At 46.7% G+C, this 15,178-nt stretch overlaps 1 protein-coding gene across 4 annotated transcripts in view; it reads right to left on the reverse strand.

Moving 5' to 3' along the window:
* WWP2 (WW domain containing E3 ubiquitin protein ligase 2) overlaps positions 1-15,178 on the reverse strand; it is a 1,426,252-nt gene that overhangs the window by 924,450 nt on the left and 486,624 nt on the right. For all 4 annotated transcript variants that reach the window (XM_069635514.1, XM_069635513.1, XM_069635516.1 and 1 more), the window contains one exon: positions 7,486-7,617. In XM_069635514.1, the coding sequence (XP_069491615.1) occupies positions 7,486-7,617 (132 nt within the window). The remainder of the gene's footprint in view (positions 1-7,485; positions 7,618-15,178) is intronic.

The raw sequence follows: 15,178 nt of genomic DNA on the forward strand, positions 1-15,178 counted from the left end.
TCGGAAACCTCAAGGCCTAAGAATGACTACTGTATTCCCTTGCTCTCTTCCCGCTTTTGAGCGCTTCACTTGTGTAGAAGCGCTGTAAAAATAAACAATTACAATTACTTTGATGGAATTAAATACTATGCTAGAGTCTAGTCGATAAAGAATGTCATGTAGAAAGTTAGTTGGGGATCATTCTGTTGGGTTTAGTGTTTGTGATGTGCACCAGATCACAAATCACGTCCACTAATTGAAATAGCAGTGTCTGGTGTTGGGATTTTATGCCTCCTTCAGGATATCCATACACCTTTGTGGAAGATTCAAGTAGCCAAATCCTATGACTTCAGGAGCCAGGCTGCCAAGTTCATAGACTGAGGGCGTGGGTGGAGGGGTGCTCCCCTGTGTTGTGTTACCATGTTGTATGGGCATGGGAGCTTGATTGGCTTGCACATCGCCAGTTTGAGCAGATGTGGAAACCAAGATTGTTTCGCTCACATAGGAGCAACCAGAATTAGAGTTACTTGTTCTGGTGCATTGTGTGTACTATTTTGCTCAGGAGTTGTGTTGGGGGAAAAGCGTAAGCAAATTTCCCTGACCAGTTCATCCACAGGGCGTTCACCTTGGAACCTGGTTGGGGAAACCTGGAGCCCAAGTCTGGGCATTGTGCGTTTAGGCTTGTGGCAATCAAGGCTAATGCGGGGGCAGAGGGGGTGACCCCATTGTGATAATATTCTGTCTAGGATATCTCTATCAAGTTGCCACTCATGTTCTTCTCGTATAGGATATCTGCTTAGACATTGTTGCTACATAAATGTGACATTTTTGATAAGTCTTAAAACTAGAATAAACAAAAATGTACTGTTTACTTAAAAAAAAAAAAAATTAAAAAGGGTATCTGCTTAGAGTGTCTGCCTGAGAATTGTGTTCCCCTGGAACATGTTGAGATGTTAGGAAAATGTTCCGCTTGAGTGTCCACTTCCATATTTTATGGGATAGCTTGGACAGACATTGAGAGTGTGTGCCTCCTTGCTTGTTCGGGTAGAATATGGCAGTTGTGCTGTCTGTGAGGACATGCACTGCCTGACCTGTGAGATGCTGCTGAAAGTCCTGAAGAGCCTCGAGGACTGCCAAGAGATCTAGGAAGTTGATATGTCTTTGGGCAGTAGCGTGTGTCCACTGACCATGGGCTGTTGGGAAGTGGGCCTCCCCCCCCCATCCGACTAGTGAAGGGTCTGTAGTAAGGATCGCTTGTGCTGGTGGAACGCAAATGGGTTTTCCTTTTAGCAGGTTGTCCTTTGCCCACAAGCGAAGAGCCGGAACCAGGGTTAGCGAAACAACCACTAGATCGTACCACTGACCGCTTGCCTGAGACCATTGTTTTGCTAACCATTCCTGCATTGGATACATGCGCAGGCGCGCGTGTGGAACCAAGTGAATGCATGAGGCTATCATCCTGAGCAAGCGCATTGCTTTGCATACATTTATCTGGTGACCAACCTTGTAGTGAGGCTGGGGACTAGACTTGATTTATTTTAATTGATGGAGAAACCCAGATTGATTAGAAGGTTTATTGTTTTTTGCGTATTTTGTTTGCAAATCTGAGGAATTTCCCCAGTGATTAGCCAGTCGTCCAGATAAGGGTATACTGGGATGGACTTTCTGTGCAGTTGTGCTGCCACTACTGCGAGCACCTTTGTGAATATTCTTGGTGCTGAGGCGATGCCGAAGGGGAGTACTTTGAACTGGCAGTGAACTTGCGCTATCTTGAAACGCAGATATTATCTGTGCGCAGGGAGCATTGAATTATGAAATTATGCATCTTTCATATCTAATGTTGCCATGTAGTCCCCCCCGTTTTAGGAGTCAGATTACCTCTCGGAGCGTGGTCATGCAAAACTTTTGGAGTTTGGCTTATTTGTTCGCTGGGTGCAGATCTACTACTGGGAGCATGGAAAGGTCTTTCTTTGGCACAAGGACGTATGTTGAATAAATACTCTGGTTTACGTGGTTTGCTCGGATCTCTATGGCGTCCTTCTCCAGCAGCGCCTTTACTTCTTCCAACAGTATATTTTCTTCTTCTGTTGTCATTTTCCTCTGTCTTTGCGGGCAGTAGGGTGTTTTTTGCAACAACTCGATACAATACCCGCCTGCCACATTGGACAACACCCACTTGTCCCACGTTATCCCCTCCCTTGCGTGGGCGAAGTGTGAAATTCAGCCTCCTACTGCAGTGGCATGGGAAGCGACCTGAAACGGTGTGTCATTCTTTGGGAGGGGTTGAGCCTCTCCCAGGTGAGGTTCTGCCTTTTCCTCTGCCTCTTTTATTTCCTCTTTGAAAATTGGAAGAGTAACCATGACCTTGCGATTTGCCCCAAGACGAGGACTGTCTGCCCTGAGTGTAGCCTGAGGAACGTTGAGCACCCTACCCAGAAGCCTTCTAGAGTTCGAGTAGCCCCGTTGAAAATAGGGCTTGTTTGTTAACTGGCGAAGTGATTTGAGAGTGTCGCATTCCTCCTTATCACTCTTAAGGGCGTCTTCGATGGCCTTCCTGAATAATACATTAGGCTCCACCGGCATGTTTGAGAGGGTTGCCTGAGTTTCTAACTTAAAACCAGGATTGTCTGAGCAGGCGTGGTGCTTGATGAGTGTACCCTCTGCTATAATGAGTCCCGCATTATCTGACGCATCAGGGTTATTTTTCAGAATGCAGTTTAATATCTGCTTGCCTTCTGAAATAGTCTAACAATTGAGCCTTCAGAGGTTCCGGGACAGCTTCGATATGGCGTTCGAGGTCATCGCATTTGTGGCAGCCGTAACTTGCCAGAAGCGTAGGCGACCTTTCTCCCGAAAGTAAAAATCTTTTTGCTTTCTTTGTCTAGCGGGGCCTCTGCTGGTGCCAGGGGGGTGCCTGCCCTCTTTCTGGTGGTGGTGACCACTAACAAATCTGGTTTAAGCTGACCCCTAATATACAGGGGGTCAGTGGGCGCTGGTCTGAATAGTTTTCTATTCTGGGATTTGCTGCCCTTGTGAGACTAGGTGCCAGTAGGGATGGCTAGATGTGCCTTTGTACCAACTGCAGGAGAGGAATAAACTGAGTGGCAGACCTTTTGGCCTCCAGGATGTCTTCCACAAAGTCTTTGTCGACCTGTGCTTCCTGTGTGTCGATATTAAAGTGTTATGCAGCCTTTAGTAGCAGTTCATTATATTGTAGTTGGTTATCAACAGGAGAATCTGGTACCGACTGGCCCTGGTGGTCTGGCGACTGGATTACGTAAATGTCATCGTCATAAAATTGCTCTTGGTCTTGAGCATAAAAGTCCCCTTGAGACCGCAGGGTCTTGTGACCCTGAGGGGTCATTGTAACATATCCAGAGAGGGGTCTGGGTAGGTCGAGGCCGGAACTCCTACAGCAGGTGTGCTAGGCGGTGGCTCCAGATGAGACTTTTTGGCAGGGGGATGCTGTACTGTGAGGCATCTTTAAGGAATGACAGTTGATCTGGATGTCTGTCCATTAAGTCCATAAAACTTGACATTCTCCTCAAGAATGTATTACACTTTTCAGGTGTACAGTCACATGAAGGTGGGAAGCCTGACATGACATGGGTGGCCTCGGAGGGAGTTTGACCTTGCACAGCCCCTGAGAGAGAATCTGCAGGAGTGAAATTGCTGCCTGTGTGGTTTTCGAGGACAAAGGCGTCGAAATGTATGATTTGTTCATGCGACCTCATTTTAAGCAGGGAAGCACTAACATGTTTCTTAATTAACTTCTGCATTTTCGGCATCTTCTTGGGGGACGCCAAAACGCCTTTTGCCGCCTGTTTTTCGGAACGCAAGAGAAGGGCCTTTTTGTGTGCAATGTCAAAACCAACCTTGGGGTCGGGTTTGGTAGGTCTGTCAAATACCCACTCAGCAGCGCTGTGTGGGCATTTACAAGTGTTAATGTCACTTAGGTGGGCCCAACTACATGAGCTTCAGGCCCCACTTATTAGACAATCTTGGTTACGCCTCTGGCACAGAGTGCTATATTGACAACTGAGGGCAGACGTACAGAGAGCAGAGGGCTTATCCGAGTGATCCCAGTTTCCACCATGAGCCTCCGACATGTGCAAAGGACGGCTTACGAATGGTAAAACAAGCACATTAGCTGACAAACTGCTGAATGGCGTGGACCAATGCTTTTGAGCCCTTTCCCAGCCCACTGAGTGAGACAATCAGTTAAAATTACGAGAGCAGAAATTCTAACACCTGATAAATACAATGAGGAATGCAGTAACACCTGAGCTGGTTACCTGGGAATCGATGCCAAACCTATCCCAAGATGGGAGGAGGCGGGAATTATCCAAGCAGCGTTCAGGGAATTAGTAGTAATCAGGATTATCAAGAACAATATACAAGCCAGTAGCTGCAGTCATGACAGTCTGTGCTTCAGACCTAGGAGGAGCAGAGAAGAAGCCAATAGGTAGAGAGGGCTATATCTCAGACACTGGCAGCAAGCAGGCTAAGAAGGAGAAAAGCTAACCGTCTGCTGATAGCTATATCGCACTGGTTGGGACCAGGACCAAAGGGCAAGAAAGAGCTGCAAGCCTACTGAGTATATATCTCAGACCATGGCAGGGACCAGTGAACAGGGAGGAGAACCAATGGCCTGCTGAGGAGGTTGACATTTTGGCCCAGTGGGGAGTCCTGTGGCTGATAGGTGGTGAGGAAGTGGAGGAAGGGTGAGGGGGCAACGGGCCAAACTGACAAAAACCCTTAAGGTGGAAGAAATACTTGCTGGTAGGAGTATGTCCAAGGTTGTACCAGAATCAAGGGATAGCAAAAATACATGCTGGTAGGAATTTCTCAGGAAGCATGCTGGGTGCCATATCCCTGAAACAGTGGTTTAGTTTATGGTATCCTGACAGGACAGGTAGGCCTTTAGCTAGGCGGTGCGGCATTTGTGTAGAAGCCATCCTGACAATTGAGAATCACTGACCTTTTTAAAGTTTAGCTATCATTAGAATATTTATTGAGCACAGAACTAGCTCCGGGTAGCAACAGGAGGCTTTACAATAATAGGATGAAGAACACAGTGATGGAAGCATAAAAACAAGGGAGCGGGGATCCAACTGGGGGGGGGCAATTTGGTATCAATGGATCTACAAGCAACTGATCTATGCAATCACTGCATGGCCGAAAATGCTGCAAATGGAATGGAAATTCCAAATGCGAAAATGTAGGCGCGCAGTGATCACATAGATGGCACATCTATGTTTTAATGGCCCAATCCCAGCCTTGTGACTGCGGGGGACACCCATGCAAACCCCAAACCTCTTATTGGTGCAAGTGGAGCGGGGGACACCCTCACAACCCCAGCTCAACATGTACGGTAAAATGGGGATTCATTATTAGGGTCAGGTGATGTGAAAACCCACAGCCCTTTAGGCATTCTTCCCATCCCAAGCCCATAGTAAACTAAAGTCAAAGGATATATTAGGAGCTGTAGCCTTGAAGATTAGAGGATAAACCAGGGAATCAAGGAACCACAGACACCGTACTTTTCAACCCATCCCGGGCACTGTATTTTTACTACTTTAGGGAAAGCAACCTGTGTTATTACAGGGATATCCCGTACATCTATAGGTGTTCATTCCAACTTAGCTTGTTGTATGAAAATAAGAGTGTTGAACCTCACCTCCCCAGTGTGCTCTGTTCATCTTTCGTGACCACTGCTTAGTTACTCGAGTGTAGAATTTCTCAGCAAATATGCAAGCAATTCAAATGTTGGGAGTGCACCTAAACCTTCAGTGAGGGCACACTCGGATGATCTGCTTTACAAGTAGCGTTGCACACTTTTTTGCAAAATCTATGCAGAGTTGTTAGCCCTGTTGCTTCTGTGAGTAGCCTAAGGGGAGTTGATTGTGTGCCCCTCTGGATGCTGCGTACCAGTTTCTGACAAAACCCTCTGCGTCAACTGACTAAGCTTAGACATGAGAGTAAAGGTACTATGCTGCCCCTGTGCCAGCTTCAAAACATTTCTCTGGTAAGGGCAGGGGATGTCGGTTTCCTTATCTGGGCTGAAGGCACTTCATATCTAGTAAACACACGTACAAATATCGAGAATCAGTCTTCCGATTATCCTTAGGCAAAGGTTACTTCTACTAAAAAGTCATTGTCCGCACAACATTACTAGTCATCTAATGTGAGGTGAGAGGTAACCGAGCACTTGAGACATTATCGTACACAAGGAAGGTTTGCATGAACGCCTACTAAGATGAGGAAAGAAACAACAAAATAGAAATGTCTATGTGGATTTGCTGATCATCCAGTGGGTGGGTAAACAGAACTGCGGGGAAGGCAATCAAGTTGGATTTTGAATTTTCTAAGCAAACCCTTGTGCCTCTCAGGAAAAGGAGCTGAATGTCAATTTCAAGGTATATTCTAAGATTATTGATTACTTCTTGAGGGGATTCTGGATGAGCTACATCCTTTAAGTGCATTGCAACACATTCCTACTAGCAGGAACTTAATATTTACACTTGCCTCGCAAGCCACGAGCCTAATCAGCTATGGTGTGCCCTGCTGCTGCGGTCCACGCACCACCAACAGGAGTGGCCACCATCCTTACAGTATACCACCCCTAGATATGTAGCCTCCATTGATATCACCTGATGCAAGCTGGTGGGGGGTGAGAGAAGCACTCTAGAGGATCCTGCATGTACTGCCTCCAAAGGTCTCATCACGGAACAGCAGCTCCATGTGCTCCCCAGAATCTCCTGCTCTCTCCATCTTGTTCCTACACAGGGGCGTTGCTGGGGGGGGCTAAGGGGGCTATAGCCCTGATCATTTGGTTGTAGCCCTGGATAGAATCTCAGGAGCTACAGCCAAAAGAGTAGCTAGCCCCCAGTCCCAACAGTACCGACATCAGCTTAGCCCCGGGTCTTTTCCAGACCTAGCAACTCCCCTGTTCCTACATGCGACTTTGTCACACTAAGTAAATATTTTGTATTTACATTTTGGTGTAAAAGTGCAAAGCAAGCCCACAAGAGCATTCAATCAGTCTCAGTTTAAACTATTACGGAATAAATGCCACAATTAAGAAGAAGCAAGCATGATCCCAGCACTTCACGAGGGAGGGAGAGGTTTGATTCACTTTCTAGCACATTCAGAGAGCAGGTTGTGGGGAAAGACTGAGTGCCAAGTTCAAAAGTGTCTAAACACCCACCCAGACCCTCCATCCCTAAACCAATGCATAGCCCAATTAAGCTGAATGGCTTATCTGGCATACGATCATAGTAAAGGCCTGGTCACAGAAAATGAAACGACCTATCTGGTTTTTACACATGCACAATGTTAATATCACAGACAATGGCATAACCTTCAAGCATAAGGGGACACCCACGCAAGGTATATAAATGTGCTCCTCTGCCGCTCAGGCTGCAGTCTCATACCTTTCCACTCTCATGCTACGTGCCACTCATTGGCACAAACCAGCATGGATGGACATGAGGAACTACTCACCCTCTGTCACAAGGCTGCCATCAGGCTCACTTCCTATATCAACAGTCAGCTTGTCCAGAAAATTCGTCAGCTCCCCGGCTGAGACACTGCTGCCTTTGTGGTCCGTCTGCAGGTTCGGCGGTGTGTTCTCCACTGTGGGATACATAGGGGAACATGGAGAGAAGGACAGAAAGTTAGCAGAAAAGCAGTCTCTGCATCCAAAGCTTTTATTTTGTAAAGCAAAGACTTAAAAAAAAAAATCCTCCAGCAATATCCATCCTTTGCAAACACAAAAAACACCATTACAAGAGACTAGCCTGATTGATTCACTACGTCTCTTGCTTGCCCGTAGGCAATGGTACACAATAGCTATACCTTTAGTTCTGCCAATTGGCAACTATGGACAGTGAATATTGCCTGAGGAGGCGGCTTGAGATCTAACAGGTGGCTCATGCAGGATGCATCTCTAAGACAAGCGAGAGCCTAGAAGTACAACAGAATAGCAAATCTAAGGGCAAGCCAACTCTATGGGCAGACGATCTAGCACATTTTGAAGCAAGAGCATTTTACTCCCTACTTTTTAAAGTTGGGAATAAAATTATTTTTTTAGGGAGTAAAAAAGTAAGTCCCATTCGGAACTGAAGTATTTTTATGAGTGAGTAAAATAGAAATGTTTTCTAATAAAAAAGTCTTTGCACGAAATTATTCATGCACATTAAAAAGATACATCTGTACGTATTCAGATCAGGCAGCACAACTAGAAGACTTTATTCCTGTGGCATTAAGTGTACTCACTGGTCCAAACATATTCATGGAGCAGTGTGCATGAAGGCGACAGTCCGTATGTGGAGGCTTTCCATTTTTGTTGGGCTTATTTTTACTTCTTGGGCATATTTGCCTATTTTTAGGGAGTAAAAGTAGCTGATAGCTCCCGTATCTGTAGGGCTGTTTGCAGTGAACTTTCTTGGAAGAGAGCACACTGGAGGTCTCTCACTTGGTGGTGATTGCTGCTGGAGCCCTTGCACAACACTATGTTCCATGCTCATTGAAGGAAACGGTTGTGTTAGGCTACATGAGACTAGGGATTTATGGTGAGTCTTTTGGTGACTTGAGCACTTGGGCAGGCATTTGCTGTGCGGATTCCAGAAGGTGCACACTTCATTGTTCCTTTTGAGATGGAGAAGTGTTGAGAAGGCAGTATGATGGGTCTGATCACCTCTACAACTCGGGGGTGTGGCCTGCTAATGGAGGTCAATTTGGTAGTGCTATGTGAAACACAGTTGGTGGCCATTTTTGGATTACATAAGAAGTTAACAATCAACCAAAAACGGACATACGTGGGGTGGCTCAGAGTAGAGAAACTTTGGCAAACCCACCCTCTGTTGTGAACAATGCTGGTTAATCTTTTTCTTTCTTCCTTAGGACTACAGCTACCAGTAGTCAGTCCAGTGAATATCTGACTTCAAAACCCACCGTATATAGAGGCAGTGGAGAGCAAGTAAGCCGGAGAAAGCAGCGCCAGTCCATCTGGTAATATGGAAACGTTGTCCATTGTGGACACAAACTCCAGCTGTTTGTTCATAGCAGAGCGTCTTTGCAAAGAACCGGTGGCCCTGCATACGAAAAGGGGACAGGGCTTAAAACCGGTCTTGGACTTTGACAACTATAACACGACCCAGAAAGGGAGCCATAGTTTGGCTGGAGAACTAGCTGATGTGTCAATGAAATTAAAGAGGACCAGTCAGTTTAGGTTGTTCAGGTGAGGTCGAAGGAGGAAAAGGAGGTCTGAGAGACCAAGAGGAGGTAGAATAGTGCAGTGGAGCGTAGAGGAAGATTGTCAAGAGCGCGTGCAACGGGAGGTATTGGGGTTGGTGAGAGAAAGTGGTAGCATGGGTGTGAGTATGTGTGTGCGTGGTAAAGTGGTTGGGTGAGACTAAGAGGGAGTGTAGGGAGTACAAGAGAAAAAGGAGGGTGACTGTAGAAGGAGGGGCGGAATGTAGTGCACTGGGAGTGGAGAGGGAATAGGAATGGAGAGGGGAAAACAGGCGTGGATAGGGAAGAGTGGGAGAGTAGTAAAGGGGAAAGAAATAGAGTTGAGAAGGGAGAGTAGTAGCAGAGAGCTAAGGAGTAGGAGTAGAAAGAGGGACAGTGAGAGGGAGAGAAAAGGAGTGGGGAGGAAGAGCGGGGAGAGAGTACAAGAAAGAAAAATCAAGGATAGAACATTAGGGTGAGGAGTGAAAGAGTGTGTAAGGAAAGGACCAAGTGAGACCTGGGTGTTTGAAAGGCACTTTTCTTGATAACATTCTTATTGTAGGACCACGGTTAGGATTCAACACAATTGTTCCCAACAGAAGCAAGATAGATAAGGCGTTTGCCGTCAGGACATCACAACTAGTCGCGTTGTAAATAGATAGTAGGAGTAACCGATCTCTAGTGACCATCTTGGGGTTTAGGGATGGTTAGGGATACTCTGTATCCTAATGGTTTGCAAGGCAGTGATTGATGGTGTGGAGCAGTGTTTACTTTTCCCACCCTATGTCAGATTTCTCTGTAGTGTTTGGTTCTGGAGTGTGTCTGAGGTTTAAACTTTTCGGGGCCCTGTGTTTCGCTCGTTGGCCATTTTCAGCAGCCCCGCAACACCCCAAAACAAAATGGCTGAACAATACCAATCTTCAGATGGATAATGTATGCACACTCACCAAGTACAATTTCAGGTCTCCTGTAAGCCAGATGGTGATCTATGTGTTGGGCAGAAGAGGAGGTCCACACCTCAATGCTTTCATATGTAAAGTAGAACATTTCCCTAATGAAACAATAAGGAAATGCAGGCCCATCCCATCAGAAGTTGGACATATGTTCTCCCAGAAAGTTCTGCCATGCTTGTCCGGTGTCCTGCACTGCCAAAATCAGAATTGGAGGTTCTACTGCCTCACACTGCATCTGCACTTCCCCCAAATTGGGCTCCCAGCTGCTCTTCAACTGCACCTCCAGTGCTGCAACCGTTGGCTACTTGTGCAGCATATCCTCAGCATCGCAAGTGGTGAGAGGAGCATCTGAGAAGCAGGATGTCAGGAGGCATAGTTCCTGGGACAATTTTCCACTTCTTGCCCAAACAAGGGCTACTCTGGTAATTCTTGCATCTGCAAGCACCAAATAAGTTGTCTCAAGGAGAGACAGATGTTCTGGCTCACGGTGGAGTGGGGCCCAGGATAGAGCACTGGAAAAAGATTGCCACCTTGGGTCCAAGTTGGGTACACCCACTCCATTAATACTGTTTATTTGTTCTTGTTCCAGGCATTTCACAATAGCACTGAGGGCTAGCAGCTGAGCGCTGAGCTGCAATTCACAGCTGCTGGCAGGATCTCTCTGCTTTCACCTCTGTGTCACCTGCCATTTCAGTTGGGAGTGGGGATGCAAGGCAGTGTTGACAAACTGCATGCCAATAAAATTGAGTTTCTGCTGGCAGTCCATGCCCACACCTCACCCTCCATTGCAAACACGGTACTACGAAGTGTTGGCTTTCATTTCTCTATCAAATGCAATATGCAGCTTGTAATCTTGGGTCAATTCAATTGAATATAGTAAATACTATATTGCATGGCTGTACTGGAATAGTGTGACAAGTTATGATCTGGTAAACCTATTTCAACATACTCCTAGTCGACTAAAGCATCTAGGGGGAAGGGACTTGCATTGAAGCAGCAGTAGTTTATCCCTGCGGATGTCCTCATTAATATGAATGTATATGGAATCAGCCTGACTGTCCCCAAACTACCAAGGCTCATTTCCTTTTCCTTTTCTTTTTTACATCTTAGTATGTAGCCTTTCCAATGCTCAAATACTGATCCCAAGAAGGCTTTTAATAATGTTTATTCTGCAAGTTATTAATAGAACATATTTAATATTGGGGCGAGTCAAACAAATGTTCTTCTCTTGACAAAAACTTAACCTGTTTAATGCTTGCCTTTAATAATAGTAGGCTAGTCAATTAACTGGTGCAAATTGCATACAATCATCAACAAATGAACAAGTTACTTACCAACTGTAACGTTCTTTCGACTGGATGTTCCTCCCACGTATTCCTTTTCTTTCACATTCCCATATCCAGCTTGTTGCTCCAGAAACTTTTCAGTAGAGGGCGCTGTGGTTCGATGACTGTCGAGTCGATGTCCCTTACATTTTTATCTCTACACCAGCTGCAGAATTTGTTTCAACGGCAGCGCTATAGGGATTTGGTTTCTGGCCTTCTGGCCAAAAGAAACACCTCCATTACCTCATCCGGGAGGTCCCAACCTTTGTACCTTAGTCTTTCAGAAACCATGCATGAAGGCTTAGAGTCCTGATACCCGGATGGTGAACCTGACCCTCCTCTCATGAGAGAAGATCCTCTTTTTGTGGAAAACGAATCAGAGATAAGATGGACATGTCCAGAAGGTCCGGGTACCACGTTCTCCTGGCCCAATCCGGGGCAATTAGGATCATGGTTTTCATGAACCTTATCAACCTCCTTATTACATGAGGAATGACGTTGACTGGAGGAAATGCGTAAAGGAGTGGATACTCCCAGTCCACCACAAACGCATCTTCTAGAGCTCCTCTCGGGGGAAATTCCCTGGAGCAGTACAGCTCGCACTTCCTGTTCGCATCCGTTGCGAACAGATCCACTTGAGGGGTTCCCCAGAGGGCAAAGATCTCTTGAAGAACTTCCTGAGCTAGTTTCCACTCGTGGGATACCGTGCTCTGCCTGCTCAGAGTGTCCAGCGTCGTGTTCACCTCTCCGGCTGGGTGGACTGCGACAGATAGAGTCCTTCTTGTATTGCCCAAAACCAGAGCTGCATTGCCTCTCTGCACAGTGGTAGTGACCCTACACCCCCTCTTTTGTTGAGGTAGTACATGGCCACTGTGTTGTCCATCATTATCAGGACATTATTTCCCCATACAGAGGGCAAAAAGGCCTTCAGCGCTAGCCTGATTGCCTTCAACTCTAAAAGATTGATGTGAAGCTTGGACTCCAATGGAGACCAACGACCGATGATGGTCAAATCGTTGGTATGGGCTACCCCCTCCATGAGTGAGGCGTCCGTCACTACTGTTATCGCCGGCCATGGTTGCCAAAAGGGTTCTCCCTTCAAGACGTTTTCTCGAGAAGCACACCATTGAAAGTCCAGAGCAACTCTGTTTGGTATTTGAAGGAGATCTGACATTTTCCCAGAGAATTGTGACCACTGGGTCCTGAGAGCCCACTGAAGGGATCTCATTCTCAGACAGGCCTGAGGCACCAAAAAGATGCAGGATGCCATCAGGCAGAGCAACCTCAGAGAATCGAAGGCTGGAAGATATTTGGCATTTTGGAACTTTTCCACCATCTATAAAATGTCTTGAGCCCTCATCTCTGGTGGCGAGGCTTTTCCCAGGGATGTGTCCAGGATTGCTCCAAAAAAATGGATTTTCTGAGATGGTACCATATGAGACTTGTTGAAGTTGAGGGAGAAGCCCAGCCTGTGAAGGGAGTGGCAAACAATATCTAGGTGATTCCGAGCTTATTCCGGGCAACTTGCTCTGATCAACCAATCGTCCAGGTAGGGGTAGATGTGAATCCCCCCTCTCCTGAGCCTTGCTGCCACAACCACCATTAGCTTGGTAAAGACCCTCGGGCGGAGGTTAGCCTGAATGGCAGAACCCAAAACTGATAGTGAGAGCTGCCAATGGTGAATCGTAGGTACTTTCTGTGCTTCTGATGTATTGGCACATGAAAGTAGCATCCTGAAGGTCCAGTGATACCAACCAATCCTGGAGTTGGAGGACCTGAAAGATCTGAGAAAGTGTAACCATCTTGAACTTGTCTTTCCTTAGAAACTTGTTAAATTCTGGCAAATTCCAAGATGGGTCTCATTCCTCTGTCCTTTTTCGGAATTAGAAAATATGGGGAGTACCAACCCTTGTTCCTCTCTGCCACAGGTACCGGTTCTATAGCACCTTTCTCTAGCAAGTCCAAACTTTCCTGCATAAGGAGCGGGTCTGGAAACATCAAAGAGTTGTTCCCCGGTGGATGACTTTGAGGTGTGTGTGTAGGAAAGGCAGGCAGTAACCTTGGCCAACTGTTTCCAATGCCCAAGTTTCTGAAGTAATACCCTGCCATTCTGTCAGATGTTGAGTTAACCTGCCTCCTACTGATGTCTTGTGATGTAAGACCTCAGAGGGGTTTTGGGGTGGCTGAAGCAGATGCTGAGGTTAAAGCGGCACCTGCAGATGCAGACTTAGTACCCTTGCCCCGTCCACCACAGGTGAATTGTTTCTAGCCCCTTTGAGCTGGCTGTCCTTTGCATTTTCCGATGCGGAGTAATAGAAAAAGGACCTACCCCTCCAGGGCATAGCTGTGGGGCTGTTTGGTTTTTGTCTAATTGCAGCTCCAAGGGATTTGGCTGCTGCTTTGGAAGTTTGCAACTTCTCCAAACTGTCATCAGCTTTTTTACCAAAGAGATGGGTGCTGTCAAAGGGCATATTCAGAAGTCTGGATTGTACAACAGGAGCAAATCCAGATTTCCGCAACCACGCAAATCTTCGGATTGTGGTACTAGCCGCCATGGCCCTGCTGATGCTGTCAACAGAGTTGAGGCCGGTTTGGAGGGATTAACACATCGCATCTTTCCCGTCTTCGATAATATTCAAGAACGCGTCTCGTTCCTCCCCTTCTGGGAGACGGTCAGCCGCCATTGAAGCACACTCCCAAAGGGTTTGGCTGAATCTTGCCAGCGTGCATGTGGCGTTTGCAGACTTTAGCACCATGCTGGATGCCGAAAAAACTTTCTTGGCCATGGCGTCAACCTTTTTATTGTCACGATCCTGCGGGATTGTGGAATATGCAGTTTGTCTTCCTGACAATGTTGCAGCTTGAACAACCAAGCTTTCAGGGGTTGGATGTTTAGACAAGTATGTTGGGTCTGCAGATGAAGCTCTGTATTTTGCAGACAACATTTTACTTACTGCTGGAATGACTTCCGGCATTTCCCAATTGCTGGACACTTTTTTCTACAAAGCTTTGTGAAAATGAACTATAGGATCCTCTTGTGGTCCTCTGTCAAGTACGTCCGTGAGGTCATCTTGCTCGTATATGGGTGCAGGTCTCGCCCACCCCATATATTCCATGGCTCTGTTCAAGAGAGACCTACAATTACTCTCAGCATGTTCCCCTGGTTCAGGCTAGCTAAAATCTATCTCAGGGGAGGTATCTATTCCACTTGCTTCCTGAAAGGAATCTTGTAAATCTTTCAACCTCACTTCTTCCGAAATTAGCTCTTCTGAAATGTGGGTTCTAACTCTTTCTAGACCAAAAGGTCTTTCTAGATCTGAATCCTGCCCTTCCTCATACATTGAGGGTAGAACTTTGAAATAATCAGAGTGTGGTAGTGGTGTGTAGCTCTTTTCCAAAGAGGGAGGGGCTATACAGGTCATTACAGGAGGGGCTAAACTGGTCACAGTTGATGTAGAAGTGTTGTAAATAGCGTCACGAGAACGCTGCGTACCTGTTCGTCCGGTTGGGTTCCTTGGTGATGAGGCCAGGCTGTCAGATGATCCGGATAGACGTGACAGATGGCGCGGGGAACCAGCCCAACACCAGCCCAAATGGAACCGGATTGGAGGTGAGCCGGCTCCCAACGCCACGGGTTGGCTCACCCCTGATTGAGTGGCGTCAGGACAGTGCAAGCACTGGCAG

Source organism: Ambystoma mexicanum, chromosome 1q (assembly GCF_040938575.1).
Source record: "Ambystoma mexicanum isolate Mex_15411 chromosome 1q, UKY_AmexF1_1, whole genome shotgun sequence".
NCBI classification, from domain to species: Eukaryota; Metazoa; Chordata; class Amphibia; order Caudata; family Ambystomatidae; genus Ambystoma; species Ambystoma mexicanum.